The sequence below is a fragment of the Musa acuminata genome, chromosome BXJ2-3 (assembly GCF_036884655.1).
Source record: "Musa acuminata AAA Group cultivar baxijiao chromosome BXJ2-3, Cavendish_Baxijiao_AAA, whole genome shotgun sequence".
Classification (NCBI taxonomy): Eukaryota; Viridiplantae; Streptophyta; class Magnoliopsida; order Zingiberales; family Musaceae; genus Musa; species Musa acuminata.
The window spans coordinates 11,254,579-11,276,080 of NC_088340.1; the positions used below are offsets into that span (position 1 = coordinate 11,254,579).

The 21,502-nt window shown below is 43.3% G+C and overlaps 4 protein-coding genes across 5 annotated transcripts; 2 read left to right on the plus strand and 2 right to left on the minus strand.

Annotated features, from left to right (window-relative positions):
* Positions 1-1,972: 1,972 nt before the first annotated feature.
* On the plus strand, positions 1,973-6,247 carry LOC103973113 (probable pectate lyase 8). Of its 2 annotated transcripts, none has more exons than XM_009387591.3 (7): positions 1,973-2,231; positions 2,405-2,578; positions 3,181-3,246; positions 4,078-4,720; positions 5,138-5,241; positions 5,387-5,525; positions 5,638-6,247. In XM_009387591.3, exons 1-7 carry the CDS (start codon positions 1,978-1,980, stop codon positions 5,857-5,859), a joined length of 1,602 nt encoding a protein of 533 aa, XP_009385866.2. In that variant the 5' UTR covers positions 1,973-1,977; the 3' UTR covers positions 5,860-6,247. The 2 variants fall into 2 exon arrangements, with proteins under 2 accessions (XP_009385866.2, XP_009385867.2); XM_009387592.3 differs by having other exon boundaries at positions 1,992-2,231; positions 2,501-2,578.
* Positions 6,248-6,977: 730 nt separating this feature from the next.
* On the plus strand, positions 6,978-12,719 carry LOC135607394 (3-ketoacyl-CoA thiolase 2, peroxisomal-like). The gene is made up of 15 exons (XM_065099181.1): positions 6,978-7,179; positions 7,410-7,486; positions 8,262-8,346; positions 8,429-8,555; positions 8,641-8,739; positions 8,822-8,889; positions 8,975-9,082; positions 9,159-9,236; positions 9,441-9,573; positions 9,658-9,754; positions 11,093-11,216; positions 11,307-11,415; positions 12,086-12,169; positions 12,254-12,359; positions 12,444-12,719. The coding sequence occupies exons 1-15, from the start codon at positions 7,090-7,092 to the stop codon at positions 12,448-12,450; spliced, it is 1,392 nt and encodes a 463-aa protein (XP_064955253.1). The 5' UTR covers positions 6,978-7,089; the 3' UTR covers positions 12,451-12,719.
* A 79-nt stretch (positions 12,720-12,798) lies between these two features.
* On the minus strand, positions 12,799-16,245 carry LOC135607393 (putative 4-coumarate--CoA ligase-like 8). The gene is made up of 6 exons (XM_065099180.1): positions 15,145-16,245; positions 14,334-14,520; positions 14,067-14,212; positions 13,923-13,990; positions 13,430-13,532; positions 12,799-13,094 (listed from the first exon to the last, which is right to left on the minus strand). The coding sequence occupies exons 1-6, from the start codon at positions 16,135-16,137 to the stop codon at positions 12,957-12,959; spliced, it is 1,635 nt and encodes a 544-aa protein (XP_064955252.1). The 5' UTR covers positions 16,138-16,245; the 3' UTR covers positions 12,799-12,956.
* Positions 16,246-17,437: 1,192 nt separating this feature from the next.
* On the minus strand, positions 17,438-21,203 carry LOC135607395 (uncharacterized). The gene is made up of 4 exons (XM_065099182.1): positions 21,016-21,203; positions 20,753-20,932; positions 18,474-18,661; positions 17,438-17,905 (listed from the first exon to the last, which is right to left on the minus strand). Exons 1-4 carry the CDS (start codon positions 21,186-21,188, stop codon positions 17,715-17,717), a joined length of 732 nt encoding a protein of 243 aa, XP_064955254.1. The 5' UTR covers positions 21,189-21,203; the 3' UTR covers positions 17,438-17,714.
* Between the last annotated feature and the right edge of the window lie 299 nt (positions 21,204-21,502).

Genomic DNA, 21,502 nt, shown 5'->3' on the forward strand with positions numbered 1-21,502 from the left:
TATGTTTAATTATTTTCGACATCGATAAAAGATGAATATATAATAATATCTATTTTAAAAGTCATATCATACAGGACAAGATTGGGGGAAATCTATTATCCTCTCCTCCGGTTAATATCACTCGTCACGAATCGACATGCGTGACGATGTTAGAAGATGGTGTGGTTCACCTTAACGTATCAAAATGACGCATCACGGGAAGGTCCAAAAAATCTAATTAAACCTTAACCAGTGACTCTCGTCTCAATTCCCTATCTAACGAAGAAGACTAGAGAGAGGAGTGTACTGCAATAACTCTTCCATGACCCGAACGCCGAAGATAACACCTGGAATTCCACGAGTTCGCGGACACGATAACGCATGGCAGTGAGGCAGGAGAGTTTTCTTACGACACAGCAGTCTTGCATGGATTCTATTGGAATTCGGAAGTATCCAGTAAAAAGCTGTAGTCGATTCGACCCTAAATAATAATAATAATAATAATAATAATAATAATCAGAGTAATAACAACAATAATTGTAGCTCTCTGAAGGCAATTAAACTTTCGTATCACCATTCGCACCTGCCAAAAATGGAGGTCGCATATCTGTGTGCTCTTGCGAGGCGGCTGGACTTTCCTGCACGCAATCATGACTCCATCTCCTCCCTTTACGTGAGATGGATGGCAAGATCATCAAATTCCAGTTCTCCTCCACCTTTCAATGTGGCACGATCAATTCGACTCGGAATAAATCTGATGTGCCCCATGCGATATTTCTTGCCTTGTTTCGGCGAGAAGACAACCCATATGCTCCTTCTATCAGAAGATCGATGCACATAGATACTCATCACAGCCAGGATATCAAATCTGATATAACAAGAAATCGAGGCTGAGAAGCGTCAGATATAGAAAATTATGAGGCGACACTCACCCACTCTCGGTGTTCAACGATCTTGACCTTCTTCAAGAATCAACCACTTTGATTTGAGAGCATCCCTCAATCAATCGGGCGGTCAAAGGTATTCAATTTTGCCGACTGGTGTACGATGGACATGTTCAGATACAGCTCAGGCTGAAATGGAAACGGATGACGAAGATGCTATGGTCGTCAAGTGCGTTTGCTCCTAGTCCGACTCGTGTACGAGAGAGAGAGAGAGACAGGGCACATGGGATGAGTGTTGACCGGTCCATCGGATTGATCTCATCGGATCAGATGTGCCGACGGGTGAACGGAAGGAACAAGGACGAACATGAACCTTCCTTTGTCTGAGGTACTCCGGCGTACGTCACGCTTCCGAAGATGCTTGGACGCAGTGGTAACAGTTAAACCAGCAGATGATGGATGACAAACATGGTACGGTGCTTGTTCCGAGCGAGATAACCATTTGCACAGAGACCGGGGGTTGAAGTTGCTGCCTGGAAAGTTGGGTTCCATGGCATTTGGATGGAAGCTTTGACCGTCACTGGTTGACATTAACAAAGGCCATCAAGCATGCCCACTTGTTGCACTTTATCACTTTTACTCGAAGCCTCTCGTTTAGCGGAAGACTTCAAGATGTCAAATCTGATGTAAAGTTGGATTTCCATCATCTGGATTAAGAACAACCTCAAGTGTGTTTGAATTCTCTAAGCACCGAGGGCACGGCATTTTATCAAACGAATGGACGGCACACTCCATCGTATACTCCCTTGCGTGTCAGCCATGTCTATTTCCAAAAACTGATTGTTTATCAGCCGTCTAAAACGCATCCGATGGTCGCCATCCAAATTGTCAAGTGCGTGGAGCGGCGTCGACGTCGACGTCCGCCACGATAACGCTCGTGGGCGAAACCCGGTACGACGTCCGACGTGGACGGGCGCCCCCCGCTACGGATGGAGGAGCGAAGCTTCTGTTAAAGCTGGTGTTGTTGTTAGTTGAGGAGGCGAGGAGTGGTGTTCGTCGGGGCCCGATGCCGTCTCCGTTAACGGTGGGTTAACCATGGTTAGGCCGGGTTACGATGACAGCGAATCGGCTTCTATATAATGCCACTACCTTTGCGGTGTTTCCTTGCAACTGCATTCTCCATCAGCTTTTCTGTTCTCTCCTTCGATCACATCTTTTTGCTCTGGGAAACGTGAGAGGTGAGACGAGGGCGGCAATGACGGCGGGTTTAAGATGGATTCCTCCTCTGCTTCTTCTTCTTATGGGCTTCCTGCTGGTTTTGAACGGAGGTCGGGGGTGGATTGGAAGCGAGAGGTCCTCTGGCTCGAGGTACATTTCTATCGTTTGTCCCTTTGACATCTCTTTCCTTCTTTCCGTTTCATTTGAAATTAAGATGCAGGAGTTTCAGTCGTTTCTTGTGAAACGTTATGCGGGCTTCTGCCATTTCTATGGAAATGGGAATTTGGGGGGTTTGAGATGGCTTTGATTCTGTTCTGGAGCAGAGCGAGAGCTGAGGTTTTGCCGAGCAAGTGGCGTTGGGCAGAACTAGTTAAGAAGAAGGTTCTCACAGGTTGTTGTACTTCTCGGGCTTCTTGCAGGAATGGCGGAGCATCGCGGAGGAGCTTGAGAGAGGCCTCCGCGAACGCGACCAGCGCCGATGCTTCCTTGGAAGACAGGTGAGTTCCAAACTCCATGTTCGAGTTTTCCCGGTTCCTACGAGAATCTGGGCCGTTCATCGGACTTCGCTGAGATCGACATCTCTTAGCTTTCCGATCACGCTTTATTTCCTTACGCTTCGCTTTGCTCGTTGCTCTCCTCCACTGCCATTGCTTTCTTGGAAAAGGGTAGGAACAAAAAACCAACCAAATCAAATCTCAAGCCCTTTCTTCGTCCTTTTACACCACCAATGCAGAAGACTCCGGTCAATACCCATCGAAGGATGGGGTGAGTGATGCTGTGATGGGGCCAGAATCTCGTTTCTTGGTAATCAATCGTTCCCTTATTCTCCATGGCTGAACCATGGCGTTTCCCGCTTTGGCGCCGTAGATTTCCCGTCCGAGGTATTCTATGGTCAGGTCAGAAGGCAACCGACCGCCTGGGATCTGTGCGTCATTCCCGAAAAATTGTAACATCTCGATTTGGGAGACGTGACGTGATTTGGTCAAAATAAAATCGACTAGTTCATTTTTCTCACTGTTTCTTAGTCGCTTTAATATATGAAAATTGCAAGCGATGACTATTGACCAAGAATGATGCTTCATGCTTCTCCTACTCCTAGGGCTGTAACCAGGGCAGCAGAAGCCGCAGTCGATGACCCCGAGGAGGTTGCTTCGACGGTCCTGACGTAAGTCATCCTGATTTCTATATCCTACGTTGTCAATTCTCTCGAATAGAAAGTTGAGGAATTCTAAATGAATGCAGCTTTGTTGGATATAAACTTTTGTTGTTTGCTGTTTTCCTGTTGTTCTTTTTGCATGTCAAAATCTCGTCTTCCTGCTATTTAATTATAATAACTGCAGCATTAACGTGAGGGTACCCCCATCATTTCCTGGAGTCCCACGGCCAGAATAAGTCACCTGCAGTTGCATCTTTTCTTGTTCATGATAGGATTCCATTTACGCCTTCGACATGTTCAATTGCATTTTAATGATCACAGACAGACTAGATGCACTGTTTTCGGTTCTTCATTTCAATTTTACCTTCGTTTCTTTGGTACCGAGTGGGATCACGTGCGCCATGCACTCTTTGCGCTCGCTCTACCTGAGGAGACTTCGATTGTTTCGATGATAGAAGAATACCTTTCTCCCTTCGAGTGGTCGCCATCACCTTGTTTCATCTAATCAGTACAACAAGCCTCTTATCTTTCGCTGCATTAAAGACATGCTTCTCCTTGACGTTGTACTTCCTACACCCGCATTAATTCCTCACATGAAACGGTTTGCTCCACAGGTCTAGTGGACCAGTGAAACTTGCATCTGAGATGCTATCCTTTCCCATCCCTGTAGGTGACTGGTCCATAAATTCCTCAAAATTGATGGCCTATGGATTTACTTATGGTGTTTTGTTCTGCCAATTCATCGAGCATCTTTGCTACATAGCCTTAGCAACGGACGGAGAGTCCACTCTTTTCATGAGGAAATGCTAACGATTCGGTATGACAAACTTCTTTCGTCAGGACCATAATCAACAGCACGGCTCGAAGATCTCTTGGTTATCTGTCGTGCGGTTCAGGCAACCCGATCGACGACTGCTGGCGGTGCGACCCCGATTGGCATGTCAACAGAAAAAAGCTCGCTGACTGTGGCATTGGCTTTGGCCGCAACGCGATAGGTGGCCGCGACGGGGAGTTGTACGTTGTGACAGACTCCGGGGACGATGATCCCGTGAATCCTCGCCCGGGAACACTTAGATACGCCGTCATCCAGGACGTGCCCCTCTGGATCACCTTTAAACACGACATGGAGATCACGCTCAAGGAGGAACTCATTATGAACAGCTTTAAGACGATCGATGGACGCGGTGTCAACGTCCACATTGCCAATGGCGCCTGCATCACCATCCAGTACATCACCAACGTCATCATCCATGGCCTCCACATCCACGACTGCAAGCCCACCGGGAATGCCATGGTCCGCAGCTCTCCTTCTCACTATGGATGGAGAACCATGGCTGATGGGGATGCCGTTTCCATTTTCGGCTCCAGCCACATTTGGGTGGACCACTGCTCTCTGTCCAACTGCGCCGATGGACTTGTCGATGCCGTCATGGGCTCCACTGCCATTACGGTCTCCAACAATTACTTCACCCACCACAATGAGGTATCCCTTTCTTGCATTGCTCCAGTCGAACGTCGGTTATTCGATTTTATTCTGTAGCACCAAAAGAGTGTTGAATAAGGACGAATTCGACAGGAAGTGCTATTTCATATATCATGCGTTCTATTTGTCCAGTGCAAGACATGTTAAAAACAAGAAAATATGCTGCTACCAAATGTTACTTTCTAAATATGACTACTGTACATCTAGCCACCTTATTTCAGTGCTCTTTCTTTGATGATTGAGATTGCCTATTATGACAGGCACCAAGGAGCATTCGCCAAAGAATTGATTTCTATTTTCTTAACTGCAATTGGCATTTAGCACGGGAGAACAAAAAAGATTTGCTTGATTGACATTGATTTTATCTAAATTCTGAAAATTTGTCTTGTGTGAGCATTATTGGCCGAATTGATGCAGGTCATGCTTTTGGGACACACTGATTCTTATGCAAGGGACAGCATCATGCAAGTAACGATCGCATTTAACCATTTTGGTGAAGGTCTGATTCAGAGAATGCCCAGGTAACTTTCGGAAATCCACAACGATGGGATATATATTCTCCAACTCTTTTCATCCGCTTAGGAAAACGGAACAAATTAACATATTGTCCGAGAAGTTGAAAGTAATAAATAATCTCCACAATGACTATGTTGCTTGAGATTTCAGGTGCAGGCATGGCTACTTCCACGTGGTAAACAATGACTACACGCACTGGGAGATGTACGCCATTGGCGGTAGCGCGAATCCAACGATCAACAGTCAAGGCAACCGATACCTTGCGCCGACCAATCCATTTGCAAAGGAGGTACAAGAAGCAACCTACAACAGCTCCGTCCATCCTCCCTCTTTTGTGCACCATTTATAAGAATTTTCCTTCCATCGCGACTTCTAATAATCCCTATGCTTCGATTGAATAGGTAACAAAAAGGGTGGACACAGATCAAAGCACGTGGAAGAACTGGAATTGGAGGTCGGAGGGTGACCTGCTTCTGAATGGTGCTTTTTTCACCCCTTCCGGTGCAGGGGCTTCAGCCAGCTACGCACGGGCCTCCAGCTTTGGGGCCAAGCCCTCTTCCTTGGTTGACACACTGACTTCTGATGCTGGGGTCCTGTCTTGCCAAGTCGGCACTCGATGTTAACGTAATGCCAAGTAGCAGAACGCCACAACCCGAAGGATGGGAAATCGTACTTGACGGTGTTACAAATTTCTTCTATGTTACACCGTCAGAAATGTCATTTCCTCCAATTGCCCAACCTCCGCCTGGCTCCATATGTGGAGCGCATGCGGAAGCGTTGTCAGTTTCTTTTATTCTACTTTGCTGTTTTAGCTCTGTTACACCGTCCATCTAGCAATAAGTGGGTTTATAGATAGACTTCATCCTGGTGGCGTGTCGTCACAGTTGAATTTACTACAATGCAGCAGAATTTTATATAGTTGCAATTTAGTCTTTTGCCCGTTATCCTTGTACCTTTCGCTTGGTCATTGTATTGGTAGGAATGGATTTTGTCATCTTAAAGATTGTATTACGTATGGTCTCTCCTCATAAGACTGACTATGGTTCTTAAATAGCAAACCTGGAAGTATCCATCTTTGCCTGATACCCAATCTATCTGTTTCTCTTTGTCTTCTCTCAGAATACCAATGGTTTAACTGCACAATGGATGATTTAGCTTATTCCAGATCCTAGAGGAGATAATTTTCCTTTCTATATGTTGGTTGCTTTCACTAGTTTCTGATTATTATTAGTATTATAACAAAAAGGAATGGACCCCATCCCACAAAATCATTGGAGTTGATCTTGTTTTGAAATGATTTTATTCATATATCAATTTGTTGATACGTACTATTCGAACCTATTGATTTTTAATATCATAAGTGGAAAAACAATTCGTTACCTCATTTAATTGGAATTCCCAAGTATTAATAAATACATTCTATTTCCATGTCAATTTTAGGAGATGCCAAAAATGCTGCCATCATATATGGCACTTTTCCTAAACAATAACTAGTCGCTCTAATCTGACACGTAGACAACTATATCCCACCCACCCCCGTCCATTAGTGCCGACGTCACAAGTGACGTTTTACGTCGTCTCAAGTTAACATCCAGAATCGGACGGCTGGATCTTCTCGCTATCGGATCGATCGAAGGGTTGATATGGAATTCGTCATTGCCGTGCTTCCGTCCGCATAGATTCTTATATACGACCTCTTACGCGTGTGGCTACTCCGATATAATTGTCCGGAGACGCCTCCGTTGGAATGGCGTGAACGCTTCTTTCTTCCCGGTGCTGCAAAAGAAATATCTCTGGAGAGAGAGGAGAGAGAGAGAGAGAGAGAGGGGGGAAAGCGATCTGCATCGGATCACATGGAGAAGGCGATCGATCGGCAGCGGGTCCTCCTTCGACACCTCCGACCCTCCCCTTCTTCGTCCCCGAATGGTTCGCATTTGATCTCGGTAATCGCTTCCCACCCTGTCTTTTCTGTCACGGTGGTGGATGGATCAGTTAGTGTTTCGTTTCCTGTATCGTGATTCATCGCGTCGGAGAGTTTTTTTTTTTAATTTTATTTTATGTGTTGGGTGCTTCCTTTGTTGATTTGGTTCGATCATATTGGACGTGTTCCATTTCTGTTACGGTATAAAACAGCCAGTTCACCATTTCCCCCCTTTTAAATTCTCGACGACAGGCTTCTGTTTGTGCCGCTGGGGACAGTGCGGCTTATCAGAGGAATTCCTGCTTCGGCGATGACGTCGTGGTTGTCGCGTAAGTTCTTTCTCATATGTAAATTTAATTTTGTTTTGTTTGAGTCGTGATTAATCGTCAGAATTCTAATTCCCTCAATTCGTATTTGATATATGGAAGGAGACTGTAGTATTTGTTAGGGAGGAAAAGTGAGATCGTAAACCAATAGAATTTTACAAGGTAATTGTGAAATTTGGACATATCGATTATTTGTTGTCCAAAATAATTGTACTTCTTTTTGAAAGAAGGTTGTCGTTTTCTAGAATGTAATTGTTAAATTTTGACAATGATTTATTGCCAAAAGAAAATACAAAAGGATTCTAAGGCAAATGAGTAAGTTACAGCGTAGATTTGTGTTCAATTATTATGATGCACCTAAGTGTTTTGTTACTCCACAAGGATGTCATGATCGGCTGACATCATTGACCGCTTGTGGTAGTGATTATAATGGCCATGTTGCTTCTCAACTCATTTCAAGATGCTAATGAATTGAGAAAGTGTACTGCTGCTGGCTAAATTAGAAGGATGGTTCGGTCATCAAGACCTTCTGTCAATGATTCAATGATTCAGTCGTCAAACAGAAAGTTTCTTTCTGTTTTCTTAATTTTACGACTGTTGTCGTTTGAGTACTATTGTAGTGTGATCTTTCTTCCTACAAGCCACTAGAGCCTTCTTTCATTCTTGGTTTAGTATGTTGCTAGTTGTGATTTCCGATGGTTTATCACATCATATGTTGTTCGTTTATGTGTTCTGCTCCTATCCTGGTCATTCTCAATCCTACCACCATATGTTTTAGTGCTTATCGAACTGCGATTTGCAAGTCCAAGAGAGGGGGTTTCAAGGATACATATCCTGAGGAGCTGCTTACTGCTGTGCTGAAGGTCTGTTTTCCTCAGATTTGTGTTTGATAAGGTAGAGATTAAATAGTGGAGGTAATCTCAAAAAGATCTTTTTCTCATATAGGCATTGTTGGATAAGACGAACCTAAACCCAAATGAAGTGGGTGATATTGTGGTCGGTACTGTGTTGGCACCAGGCGCCCAAAGAGCAACTGAATGCAGGATGGCAGCATTCTATGCTGGTTTTCCTGGTACCTAGGCTTCCTGCTTTCTTATTTATGTTGGTGTTTTATGTACAGTTTTGTTACATCATACAACATAAAATTTTCCCCACAGAAACTGTTCCAGTCAGAACTGTCAACAGGCAGTGCTCGTCAGGCCTTCAGGCAGTTGCTGATGTTGCTGCTGCTATTAAATCTGGATTCTATGATATCGGTGAGGTCCTTTTGGTTTCCTTGCCTTTGTGCTGGAGCGATAATCGTCTCCTAATCTTTTCTTTTTCCCTTTGCCAAAACAGGAATTGGTGCTGGGTTAGAATCTATGACCACAAATTCAATGTCGTGGGACGGTTCAATAAATCCAAAAGTATGCTTTTGGAGTCTTGTTTAGTTTTCCATAAGATAGTTTTTGCATTCTTTTTCTGACTGCATAGTTTTTCTGAGTGATTCAGGTAAATGCATTTCAGCAAGCCCAAAATTGTCTACTTCCCATGGGAATTACCTCTGAGAATGTTGCACATCGCTATGGTGTGACTAGACAAGAGCAAGACCAGGCTGCTGTGCGTCTGTTGCCATTGATTATACTGGTGTTTCGATGCTTTTTATTGTCTTAAAGTACTTTTCTTCTTTGGTCAGGTTAATTCTCATAGGAAGGCAGCTGCAGCAACTGCTGCCGGTAAATTTAAAGAAGAAATCATACCAGTTACCACAAAGGTGACTGATCCTATCACGATACCTTTTCTTTTTCGTTTTTGCTTCCTTTAGCAATTTAATATCATTTGGCCTCGAGTCAGTCAGTAGCAATAGTATCACCCAACATATACCACAAGAAAGTAACCATCATTGGCCCAAAATTAAAGCTTATGCACCTATTGCTCGCTAATTCTTGGTTCTGATGATATGATTAACTTTTTGAAGATTGTGGACCCAAAAACTGGTGAGGAAAAGCAGGTGACCATATCCGTGGATGATGGAATCCGGCCAGAAACTTCCATCTCTAGTTTGGCAAAGCTAAAACCAGTATTTAAGAAGGATGGAAGTACAACTGCTGGTATTAAAATTCTCTTTTATATGATGAATATGTTATCAGCTGGTTCTCTGTTGGCAGTCATTTGTATGTGACACTTTATTGTAGGCAATTCTAGTCAGGTAAGTGATGGTGCTGGAGCAGTCCTCTTGATGAGGAGAGACGTAGCAATGCAAAATGGATTTCCTATCCTTGGTGTATTCAGGTTAAATTTTGTATATTTCGTTGAATATTAAATCTATTCTTGTACTAATATAAATCATGTCTGTTTGAATCTAATAGCTTGAGGTCCTTGCTTCACTTGCTTGAACTTACTTTATGAATGCATATGCATCATGCTCATGTACACAAAAAAATAAATAAATAAACAAGAAGGGGGATAGGTGTTACGTCTTTCCTGCCCTTTTTTTATCTTTCCTGCAAGCCTTTCTTGCCAAAAGTTGGCTTTTGGATAGGCTTTTAGAGGGTGTGAATGGGCCAGTCTCTATCTGCTGTGAGCTGACTCAAAGAAATAGCGGTTAGCAATTTCAAGGGTCATCATGTTGGATTCTGATTGGTGATTTAGCCGGTAAGGTTTTTTTGGGCTAGAAACCGATCAACTCTTTTAGCTTGTGGCTTTATAACTGATTTGAGTTTGAAGTGGCATATATCTAAATATCATGTTCTCAATAGTCTTTCTTCCCAAACAAGTAATCCTTCCGTGTAGCACCGATATCAACCAAGGACTCAGATCAGTCAGCCCAACCTGAGCTTTGTTCTCTATGGTTGGGCCAAGGTTTGGTCTAATCTTCATGATGGTTCAGTCTAGGTCTGAGTATAGTGAAGGTTTCAGTTTTGTGGATCTGGTCATTGTTGACCTGACAGCAACCTGGCCCGTTCCATATGCTTAAGTTTGTTTTTCTGGTACATTGATTTTGTAGAGTGAAGCTTTAAGCTGCTTACCATAATCAACCTTATGTAAATTTGTCTATTTAACTCGAGCGCCGAGAGTGATTCGTCTTGTAACATGAATATTGTTTGTTTTGCAAGTTAGCACCGATACGATCGCAACTACTTAAATCCCTTTTGGACACTATATTGTTGTAGCAGCTTATTGCTTTGATGAGCTTACATTATACAACGAAAAGGACCATTTCCTATCGTATCCTACATATTTGTTCATGTTACATCAAAGCCTGTCCTCGACAGAAGTTTTTACTTAATGTAACCAAATATAACCAATACAGATGGTTCATATTTGGTGGTATGAAATGATTGTAAACATATTCTGAAACTACAGCAGTACAAGACCATGCCAAAGAGCAAACTGTTATGGGTGAATAAGATAGTTAAGTTCAATCTTTTCAGCAGTCACAACTGCTCATTCGACCACCCTTATCATAGTTTTGATTGGCCTAAACTGTTTGTTTTTAACTTAACCTTCGTAAGGCTTGTGTTATACATTTTATCATGGTCATTGATATCTGTGGTGATCTTTTTTTATTCGGAAGAGAGAATAATTTTCCAAGATTATCCATTAGTTATATTTACTTGATAACTTCAGGAGTTTTGCTGCGGTTGGCGTTGACCCTGCTGTCATGGGTGTCGGTCCGGCTGTAGCAATTCCAGCTGCAGTAAAATCTGCTGGTCTTCAGATTGAAGACATCGATCTGTTTGAAATTAATGAGGTTGTATAAATTTTGTATTTCGATAACTGTCTTTGGTAACATGCAGTTATATTATTGCATGTCTTGATATTTGTTGTTGCTTCTGTGTAGGCTTTTGCCTCTCAATTTGTATATTGCTGCAAGAAGCTGGAGCTGGATGCGACAAAAGTAAATGTTAATGGAGGTGCTATCGCTCTTGGTCACCCCTTGGGTGCAACAGGTATTTGCCACCGTTTATTTCTTTATTGCAGGAACTACCAAACATCTTTCTTCGATGTGCATCTGTTCTGGATGCATGTGATCAATGCGGGAGGAGGTTGATATTTTATGATCGACAAATATCCTATTCAACGAGGAGTGTTTACCATTCATCTCTTAGCATCCTTGTTTTCTTGTCATCTTAGAATCAAAATAGTTCAGCAAAGCCCTGTTTATTGGGTACGATGACCTTTTAGTATATGGGTTCATTAGACGGTAACCCATTATCTCTTACTAACTGCAGTTGCGATTAAGATATTTTCTTATATAAAATCACCATCGATCATAGATGGTTCGATGTGATCGGTACGGAGGAATTGGGAAATCAAATGCGAGTACGTCTTACGAGATTACAGATTTTTCCCTTTCTCTTTCATGCCTTTTCATTAATTAGCATGATTTTTTTTTGTCATGATATTACGAATAACTTCAAATAGTTGGATTAAATTCCACCGGGGCATTATCTTAAGATAGAGGATATTTTGTTGTCTTCTCTATTATCTTTGGTATCTTTTCCTTCTATCTTCAAATATTGAAGAGTTCTGATTCACTTGAACCTTAAGATGATCGAGGAAATTCTGCTCTTGGCTGATGGTGGACGTCATATGTGATTGCTTCGCTGTTCATTGCAGGTGCTCGCAGTGTGAGCACTCTCCTAAATGAAATGAAACGAAGGGGCAAAGATTGCCGATTTGGGGTCATCTCGATGTGCATAGGTCTGTCCATCCTCTCTTACCGCCCATTGTCTCTTCCTCTGATTTGCTGTTCCTTCCTGACCAATTTTTGTATGGTATGTGCAGGCACAGGGATGGGTGCTGCCGCCGTCTTCGAAAGAGGAGACGCAACCGATGGACTCACCAATGCACGGAGAATGCAGTCTCACAACCTGTTATCGAAGGATGCCATGTAAGTGTCTGTGTTACATTAAACTCCGTCTATTTCATGGCATTATTACCAACAAACCAATTATACGTTGATTGATCATTGCAGATCGTAAACTGTTGGTTCTCGTGAGCCATGAGCACTGGTCATATGTGACCAAATTATATATGCCTCGACGATAAGCTACGAATACTTAAATGCAGTATCCGATTTGATTTCGAAACTGACTATGCCTCTGTTAGATGGTTTGGTTCTTTATTGTAATTCTCAATCTCCTGGTTTCTGGTGTTTGCTACATTTTGAATCCAACTGCTGCTCTCACCAAACAATGTGTTGTTTCTTTCATCAAATAATAATAGTGGCTGAGTAAGTGTTGATCCCAAAGCTGTCGGGAGAAATCCAAGGGAATTTAGATGAACTCATGTAACAAATCTTTGCAACCTTCTGTGGTGTTATTACACCGTTTGTTGACATAGAATCAAACGACGACTTATTCAGATTAGAGAACAACATCAAGGAAAACAAACAGTAAGAGAAGCAAAGCCTCCCAATCCGACAACATCCATTCCGTACAGTACGGCGAACGCAGCTCAAAGAAGTGATGCTTCGTGACATGTTATTCTATAGCCTTGCAGATATGTCTCGTCTCTGACGGCGATCAGCCGCGGCCTTCAGATGCCGCCTCAGGATCTTCCCTGACGGAGATCTTGGGATGAACTCCACGAAAGCCACTTTCCTAATCTTCTTGTAAGGAGCCACCTATACAAACACAAATTCAAAAATATAAACCTTTTTCTCTCTTCTCAATCATAATAGCCCTTATTGCCAAGAATCTATTACGGATTTGCTTAGGTTAATATATGCATGAGGTCAAACAAAAACTTGAGTTATCATGTTGTAGGTAAAATCTAGTGTATGTAATTGGGTTCTTTCGATCCTTAGGGGCGTGGGGTGGGGTATGAGACTATCCTCCCTATTCATATATGAATATTTCCAACAGCATTTGCTATCTTCCTTTTCTATTATTTGGTTGGATAGGAAGATGACAGTGTTCTAATCTCTGTGTATGGGAATATTAAAAGTCTGCCCTCTACCTTGTTGTCCATGAAAGCGAAGATATCATCTTCCTCCACATTGCTTCCCGGCTTTCTGACAACACATGCCACAGGGATCTCCCCTGCCTCTTCATCAGGGTACCTGCTATCAAAGTTGAACTTTCACACACACACCCAATCATGGGAATAGCAGTGCCATTACCCTTTCAGAAACAACACTAGATACCGACACAAGTGAATGCAGTCCATTTCTAACTAGAATTGTGTGGTGCCATTTTACCAAATATCTATCGAAATGGTCACTGTCATACATGTATAATAGTATTTTAATATTTGACATGCACTAGACTCTTCTCCTGTGTTCTCTTTTCATCGCTAAGCTGTTCTGCCAAGTGTGTTTTCTTCCTCTTTATCTTTTCCCTTTTACAAGAGAAAAGTTCTCGATCAAGTTATAGTTTCCCACAGTCATATTAGATCAGTGACCAAATCGATTAACGCCATCACAATAAAACTAAGCAGTCCTTTTACTCACGAAGTGACAGCAACATCCAGGACATCAGGATGCGTAGAAAGAACCTCTTCAAGCTCCGCCGGAGATACCTGCAATGCCCCAAGCAAGCATCGGCTGAAACTGGCAAATCGAGTGCTCGTCATCGAAAGCTGAGCAAAAGAGAACCTGGTAAGCTTTGTATTTTATGAGCTCTTTGATCCTGTCGACGACGTAGACCAACCCACGCATGTCGATGTAGCACAAGTCGCCGGTGTGCAGCCACCCTTCTCGGTCGATGGCAAGAGATGTGGCTTCCTCGTTCTTCATGTAGCCTAGGGATAGATACCCCACACCAGGATTCCAGGGTTCAGATGAAGACACCACCACCTCTGTGGAATGCTATTAATTCGATCTCCCGCAAGTGTGCGTGCATGCAATGGGTGCGTCACGTACCTTGCATGACGAGAGGCCCCCTGACGCACAGTTCGCCATGTCGATACGGTGGAAGAGCTTTTCCTGTACGCACGTCAGCAATCCTGGCTTCCATTGTCGGGATCAACCTTCCGATGGAGACGTGGAATCGGCCTCTGACCCCATCACACACAGTTATGGGGCCACTGGTTTCGGTTAATCCATAGCACTGCACCAAATATTGTTATGTCTAAGAAGAACCTCCTCCCCATGCGCATGCCAAGCAAATGTGCATAGCAGTAGTAATGTAGCTGATTTGAGCAAATGACTGTTAAAAGAAAAGGGTACTCGATAAGCTTAATAATCTATCTACATGTGTTCATGGCAAAACCATTAACATCTGAAGCACAATAATAATGATCCCACGATTGAGGACTCGGCTTTGCAAATGTTGACTTCTTGGCTTTCGATTTGGACTATGGAGAAGAGACAGGCATTTAAATCACAAAGCGAAGTAGAGAAAGTGGTCGAATTAATTCTTGCCAGTTTCTGGTAATTAAGTTTGGGCCTGACACACCAGAATTGAGCTAGCTTACTACCCTTGCCGTCGGATCTTATTTGAACGGCCACCGTTCACCAAAACCCGATTGTAAGAGCACACGCAGTGGAGCGGCTCGCATTGTGTTCCATGTGAGAATTTAATTCCTTTTTCGGATGGGTGACGTCGGATGTAATCCCAGTCGTCCATCTTGAGAACACGCCGTTTTTTAGTTGTTGTGATTTGAGGAGACCATTCGATCGTGATCCGACGGTCAGCATAGGAGCAATGCGTAAGGAAGGACGTGTGACTCACCTGAGAGAGAGTGGTGCCGGGGAAGCACTCGACGAAGCGCTCCAACTGCTCCCTGGCGATGGGCGCGCCGGAGCAGATGACCTCCTTCAGCGACCGCAGACCACGTCCGCCGGCCAAACCCGCGCGGCACGACCGCGCCATCTGCACCACCACAGGGGGCACCGCGGGGAGCCGCGTCACTCGGTGTTGCTCCACCGCCGTCAGCAGCTCCCCCACCGCGTACCGCCGGAGCACCACCGTGGTGGCCCCCGACGCCAGCGTCCCGCACACCAGCACCGAGAACCCGAACATGTGCGACAGCGGCACCACGCACGCGTACACATCATCGCGCCGCGCTTCGCCCCCCCACACGTGCCGCAGCAGGCTCGCCGTGGCAGTCAGGTTCCCGTGGGTGCTCACCACCCCCTTGCTCTTCCCCGTCGTCCCTGACGAGTACATCACCGTCGCCGGGTGGCCGGGGCCCACGTCCACGTCGGGCAAGGGCGGGTCAACTTCGCGGGGCAGGGAGGCGAGGAAGGGCTCGATCGGGATCAGGGGGCGACCGGGGAGGATGCCGTCGAGCTTGGTGACGAGCTCGATGGCGGCGATGATGAGGACGGGCTCGGAGTCGCGGACCTGCGTCTGGAGCTCTAAGTGGGTGAGGAGGGGGTTGGCGGTGGAGAGGACGGCGCCGAGGGAGAGGACGGCGAGGGCGAGGACGGGGTAGTGGATGGAGTTAGGGGAGACGAGGAGGGCGAGGTCCCCGCGGCGTAGGCCAGCGGAGGAGAGTGCGGAGGCGGCGGCGGCGGTGAGTGAGTGGAGCTCGGCGTAGGAGAGGGAGTCGCCGGAGACGGCGTCGACGAAGGCCGGCTTGGTGGGGGGAGCCGGGGTGGAGAGGAGGAGGAAGTGGGGGAGGGAAACGCATGGGAGATGAAGAGGAGGAGGGGGAACCAAAGGACTGCGATAGATGCCGGTGGTAGAGCAGTAGCCGCTCTCACCTGAAATGGAGTCCATCTCCTTCCTTGGTCTTTATCTCAATACGTGAGAGAGAGAGAGAGAGAGAGAGAGAGAGATAGAGAGAGGTCTGAGCTAATTGTGCACAGGGATATTGAAGAGGAGGGAAGGGTGACAATTAATAGCCGGTGCTGCTTCTGCCGCCCGTGACGCACTCACTCCGCGGAGGTGGCAACACCGAGTCGGCCGCTACTTACGCACTCAACTCCGCGGAGGTCGCAACACCGAGTCGGCCGCTACTTACCCGAAGAAAACACTTGCAATGCATGAATGCATGCATGAATGGTGTGTAAATTAATGCTCGACCATGTGATGATACATGTATTTGATCTTTCTGGTCTCTCATAAACACGAATAAGAAAGCTTCCGTTCCCAATTGACCAACCGTAAAAGAAACATTTGGATGGATCCACGAATTCCCGTTTCGGTTCCAACAGCTCACATTGGTGTCAAATGGTCGGATGGGATCCAAAATTTCTGGGCATCAATTGGGAAGACGCACAAGCATGCATCTCTAAACATTGACCGACCCAATTAAACACCGCCTTTGGCATCAATCAATTATTTCTTTATTATGTCCCCAATAAACTTTGTATCGCCATCATAATAAACTTGTAATTTTCCCTCGGAAGGGAAACACATATATTTCCCATTCATCTCCCTCTGTTAGCAGTGAGACGTGCATATTCTTGAATGCATGATTAAATGTTAATAATGTATTACTTACTACCTGTCGGCCCTCTGAAGCGGAAAGTAGATAGCTGCAGTAAGGTGATGGCGCCATTACTGATGACAGAGGTGAAACCGGTGAAGCTCCCTCCCTCCCTCCCTCCCTCCGTTTACCACCCAGCAGAGCATTAATAACGAAGCCTGGCCTTCACGATACAATAAACAATGACCACAGTGAGATTATTTGGGATGACCGACTAGAACAAAGTCTACGTACCAAATAACAACTGATGCCAACATGCACAACAATGCAAATTATACAGAGCACTAAACTCGAGTCCTTATAAAAAGAGGGGGAAAAAAGAACACACAATTTAGCATCTATACTGGCAAAGAGGCCCTCACTGGCACCTGATCTACATTCTCCAGAATAGCCATCCATCAATAATTAAACAGCATATCTTATCGCTCATGACAATCGAGCTTTGACCTCTATTTATCCTCAATTGCCGGCATGCTCTTATTCCACATTCTATGAGTTTTCAAAATGTTAGTAAAAGGATAGAAAATAATTGCTCTTCAAAAAAGGATTTTATAGTTGTTCTTGCCTACACCACACCACACTAATCCCTTTTGACCATAGCAAACGAATGACATAATGCAATCTTGTTTTTCCAAATACATATAAGATTAAATAAGAAAAAAAAATTAACTAAATGAATTGTGTAGAGTTACAATGAAGCTCTATCCGCATCTTATGACACTAACACATAGGGTGATCTAGACAAATGTTTTTCATAAAAAAAAATGGCATCATGCCAGCACTTTTATTAGCTAAGTAGGTGTCAAAATATTCTCTACAGGATTGGTGTATCATTTGCAGGCAGAACCCACACAAAATAGACATCTCATTTTTCAGGCATTGCGGATTCTGAAAGTCTGCACTCCTTGCACTCCATGGATGGCAACGGGGAATTATTCTCGGAAAGACTTATTCGTACGGTCTGGTGCTTCTCATCATTGGAGGGAACATGAAGGAGAGCATCCATTATCAGTATATCCCAGTCATGATGCCTTAAAAACGAAAAGTTCGTCTCATCTGCAGTGCGGAAAGAGATGGTGATCAAAATCCAGTATCTTAATAAGGAATTTTATCAGACTAAAATTACACATATCAAACTTCATTTGAGTTGAAGACATCAATCACTAGTTTCCGTAAATGCTATGTTTTCATTATCTATTCGGGTTGTGTTTTCACAAGTTCTATTTATGGATTCTTGACCCTGATAACCCCAAGCGCAACACATGTAGCAGTTGTGGAATAAAATTGAAAAGGAGTGTCGATAAGGTAATGAAGCATAGCAAACTAAAATTACGGTTAAAGAATAAATATTTCATATTAAGGTCATGTTGGGTTTATCCAGATCAAGCTGCATAAACAAGACTTGGAATGATAGCTTCAATGGAAACAAATTTCTAATATGGTAAAATTTAACAAATTCTATAACAGAACACCAGAAATAAAAATTGTATTTCTGATATGCAGTATAAACTCTTAATCGTCGCTACTATTTCCCAAATGTAAAGATATAGACAAAGTGAACAGCAGAAACATATAATGACAAGACAAAACCAACGAATCTATATCAGAAATGCATGGACAAAACCTCCTTGGCGAATAGCCTTCAACTGAAATATGCCAGATCCTTGTGGTCCGGAAACAGGAAATGTGCAGGATACAGAATGCCTCTTGTGACCAACGGCAAGAGATGCATCATACCATGGGCCCCTTACTATTGGCAGGCCAAGAGACTCTACTATTTGCTGATTCTGGCTAGCCTTTTCGATGGCTTTACTGAAACAGGTCAAAGTAAGATGGTAAGCATGAGATTCTCATTGTGTGACCATAACACGACTTATCAAAATCTTTTTTCTAGATGAAATACAATAACGCATATGAATTATACAACATTTAGCACAAAAAAAAATTGACCAAGCAGCAAGACCCAGCCATGAAATAAGAAGTTACAATTTCGTAACCTGTAATCTCCACCATTTACAAAATCCAAAAGCTATAAAACCTGATACCGCAAGTTAAACTGGTGCAGAGGCCCCATAAAAGCATTGTATCACACAGAGTGAATGCTAAACGCTAAGGTTACATATAGCAATGAAATACTAATTGATTTCCTAAACTGATTTAGCCAAATGGAACGGATCTGCATGTAAGCAAGAAAACTATAAATCTGGGAAGGATTAAGTATCTTAAATGATTGCAAGAAAAAAAAATCTGACAGAAGTCAAGTATTTTATGTGATCAGATCAACTATAAGGATCCTCTGATTAATTTATTATGATGCCTATGGTCATTTAGAAGGGGATATGACAGTCAACTAAAAAGTCTAAAACACCTTAGATTCACATAGTCAAACCACATTATAGTCAGCAAGTTTGCATCCTTCTAAAACTCCTCCAATCATGGAGAAGAAGAAGAAGAAGAAATATCTTATTGGAAGAATACCAAATACTTGGCATGCTATGTAAATAACTCTTACGATTCATATGAATGGCAACTAAATAATTGCACCTAAAAATTTCAAAGAATAAGAAAAATCAACTTGAATACCTACACCACACAAACTACATCTGATTGTAATTTAAGCCTGGCTGCATTATTCCACTGTAGCCACTTTGTAACATGCCGTTGCTAGAGACAGGGTCAAGATCTTTAGCCACAGGGCACTATGCCTATAGTTTGTGATTCATAACTTGGACCTCAGCTATATAAGCTATAAAGTTACATTTGATTCTTTGGACCAAAATTCTACAATGCAATTTAATTCATGTGACATGCTTCTGTCACAATAAAAGCTAACACAACTACGATTTATTAGAATCAAAATTAACCTCTCACATTATTAAAACGCCAAACAACTTAGGAAAATGAACAAAAATTCATTTTAGCAAAATAGATAGCAAGCATCTTATCTTCTTTCCAAAAAGTTCTTGAAAATCATTATTTAAAGGGTCTAAGAGCAGCATAAATCACAAATAAAAACAGCAATTCAGATCATATCCAAAATATGAAAGGAAAGCACATAGAAGACATGGGATTGTGATAAACTATTAGTTTAGTTGTCAAAGGGGTTCCTCTCCACTTGAGCTGGTTGTTTTTGTTTTTCTTGATAACACTATGTTGATATAACCTTTCTGTGCAAAAAGGGGGCTTCATTGTAACTCATTCTACAGCTCATCAAATGAAGTATACTTTGCTGTATGAAACTTTCCTACACAACATAATAGAATAGAACAAGGACAGAGACAAGAGAAGAAGGATGGACTAGAACCTACAACCGAGAATCTACCATAACTAAGATAAGTTAACCGAACACCATTCCTGATCTAGTCGGCACTCATGGTCACTCAAGAGGGAAAACGACTAAAAATCACTTTCAAGTTTCCTTAATCTGTTCCTTCTCTAGCCATAATTTTGAATCTTATTGTGACACTATTGATCCTAAACAAGGAGCTGATGAACAAAGACCTCAGATTTCTACCTCACTAATACAGACTAGTTATAACTGCCCTGAAAACTGCTACTAAGATAGCAAGTACCCATCCTAGGAGTGCAAACCATCTACTTGGACCATATGATTCAACCCCACGCCCAAACTTGAAATAGAACAAAACCTGAACCCTATATAGACCTCGGGAATTGGGGCTCAGGTGACAGAACAAAAGCAGATCAAGTTAGCAATCGACAGGGAAAAAGAAACTTAGAGATTAATTAACGCTTTCTTTCACAACTTGATGTGATCGATGGGCGAAAAAGGCAGCAATCCCGCTAATTTGTCATGCAATTGCAGTAATTGGCATTGGTAAACCCAAGTTCAAGTAACAGAAATCGACAGGAAAGAACAATAACCACCAGGACAGGAACCCGCACCTGCTACAGCCATGGAAGATAGCGAGATCGTTGAGCCCACTGAGAAAAACCCCTCCCGTAAGGCTAATCAAGCCGATCTGGAAGAGCTTCCGCCCAAAGGACCTCTTCCCCCTCTTACCCGTGTCACTACCGGTGCTCGCGGCCGGTTCCGCGGAGGAGGAAGCAGCAGCAAAGAAGGAACTGCACCAAGAATATGCATCCTCTAACCACAACGAACCAACAAACAACAACAAGATCGAGATGGCGGAAATCGAATGGATTACAGGCAGGAACGGGGATGGCGAGACGGAGAGATCCTCGAACTCGGGGTGGAATTGATGAGGCCGGAAGCGAGGGAAGCCAGAGAAGTCACACGCCGCCGGAACATCTCTTGCCCTGTGTTCGTGCGTCGGTCCGCCGAAGGAACCGATTCGACTCGCCAAGAATATAGACGCATCTGGGACAGGCGATTCCACTGGGTCGACTCGGTTCGAAGAGAACATGGGCCCGGTGAACCGCATATGACTCGCTCGGGTCCTGAGTTGGACTGGATTGAACGAGTCAGACCAGTGATGGGATGTGATGATGATGAGGATGTAAAAATGGAGTTCCGATATTACGTGCAAAAATTATTATTATTATTATTATTATTATTATTATTATTATTATTATTGTAATTATGAATAAAATTTAATCTTTAATGTTCGAAAGAAAAAAATATATCTAATAAGAAGACTGTTTTACTTGTGATCATTTTTTATAACTATCAAT

Excerpts from the sequence above, each read along its gene's own strand:
- LOC103973113 (XM_009387591.3), top strand. The coding sequence starts at position 1,978 with ATGACAGCGAATCGGCTTCTATATAATGCCACTACCTTTGCGGTGTTT. Across the intron at positions 2,232-2,404 it reads GAGAGGTCCTCTGGCTCGAG|AGCGAGAGCTGAGGTTTTGC; the intron begins GTACATTTCTAT and ends GTTCTGGAGCAG. Across the intron at positions 5,526-5,637 it reads CCAATCCATTTGCAAAGGAG|GTAACAAAAAGGGTGGACAC; the intron begins GTACAAGAAGCA and ends TCGATTGAATAG.
- LOC135607394 (XM_065099181.1), top strand. The coding sequence starts at position 7,090 with ATGGAGAAGGCGATCGATCGGCAGCGGGTCCTCCTTCGACACCTCCGA. Across the intron at positions 8,740-8,821 it reads ATCTGGATTCTATGATATCG|GAATTGGTGCTGGGTTAGAA; the intron begins GTGAGGTCCTTT and ends TTGCCAAAACAG. Across the intron at positions 9,574-9,657 it reads GGATGGAAGTACAACTGCTG|GCAATTCTAGTCAGGTAAGT; the intron begins GTATTAAAATTC and ends ACTTTATTGTAG.
- LOC135607393 (XM_065099180.1), bottom strand. The coding sequence starts at position 16,137 with ATGGACTCCATTTCAGGTGAGAGCGGCTACTGCTCTACCACCGGCATC. Across the intron at positions 14,213-14,333 it reads GGGGCCTCTCGTCATGCAAG|GCTACATGAAGAACGAGGAA; the intron begins GTACGTGACGCA and ends ATCTATCCCTAG. Across the intron at positions 13,533-13,922 it reads CTGGATGTTGCTGTCACTTC|GTACCCTGATGAAGAGGCAG; the intron begins GTGAGTAAAAGG and ends CTTTGATAGCAG.
- LOC135607395 (XM_065099182.1), bottom strand. The coding sequence starts at position 21,188 with ATGCGTCTATATTCTTGGCGAGTCGAATCGGTTCCTTCGGCGGACCGA. Across the intron at positions 20,933-21,015 it reads CGCCATCCCCGTTCCTGCCT|TTCCTTCTTTGCTGCTGCTT; the intron begins GTAATCCATTCG and ends TTCTTGGTGCAG. Across the intron at positions 17,906-18,473 it reads GAAGGCTATTCGCCAAGGAG|ATGAGACGAACTTTTCGTTT; the intron begins GTTTTGTCCATG and ends TCCGCACTGCAG.